At 40.6% G+C, this 761-nt stretch overlaps 1 protein-coding gene across 1 annotated transcript; it reads right to left on the reverse strand.

Annotated features, from left to right (window-relative positions):
* Window positions 1-9: 9 nt before the first annotated feature.
* Window positions 10-758, reverse strand: LOC108254251 (neurofibromin-like; the record flags this gene model as incomplete). The annotated part of the gene is made up of 1 exon (XM_017449258.2): window positions 10-758. A coding segment is annotated over one exon (749 nt), but the record flags the coding sequence as incomplete, so codon positions are not given.
* Window positions 759-761: the final 3 nt, after the last annotated feature.

The raw sequence follows: 761 nt of genomic DNA on the forward strand, positions 1-761 counted from the left end.
AACGACAACACTTGTGTCTGTGAATCCTTGACAAAGCTGAGAGTAAACTGGTTGTCATCCACCAGACACACTTCCTCTATTTCATGGGCATAATAGATATCATTCAGTAGAACAGAGTGCGAGAGGACTTTGGTTTTCTCTAGCGACGTTATTTGCACAGCTGTAGGTCCTACTTTGATGGCAACCTTGGTATCCTTGTGAGATAGTTTGAGTCCGTTGTTGAATACTTTGAGATCTTCATCCAATGCGAGAGTAGCACCAGGGAGTTTCTGTTGATTATGATCAATGTAGTCATTCAGTTTGGAAGGAGAATCTAGGAAGATAAGCTTCTTGTTGTTTCGGAAGATAGGTAGAAGTATCTTCTCATGATACTTGGTATACTCTCGCACCCAGCTATTACAGTTATAGATATAAGCAGCATGGATATTGGCATAGGCAACCTCTGATAGTACATAGAACCACTTCTGTAGGAATTCGGTCTTGAATCTATTCTCTGACGAGGCATGTGTAAAGTCTATCACAAGTTCATAGGGTGCATGACAGAATGGTTTCATTGTAAGTATCACATGGTAGATGAGTAGGTCTGCATTGGTTTCAAATGTTTTGTATCTGCGCGCGATGTAATAGAATACAGGGTGACCATTGCGTGACTTGCCCGCCTGATAGAAGATGTTCAAACTCTTGATAGATTTGAACTCTTCCTTCTCCTGCATGTTCCGTTTCATCATCAACTCCTCAAAGTTATTATTACTCATATCTAT

This window comes from Diaphorina citri, unplaced genomic scaffold (genome assembly GCF_000475195.1).
Source record: "Diaphorina citri unplaced genomic scaffold, Diaci psyllid genome assembly version 1.1 scaffold25715, whole genome shotgun sequence".
Lineage (NCBI taxonomy): Eukaryota > Metazoa > Arthropoda > Insecta > Hemiptera > Psyllidae > Diaphorina > Diaphorina citri.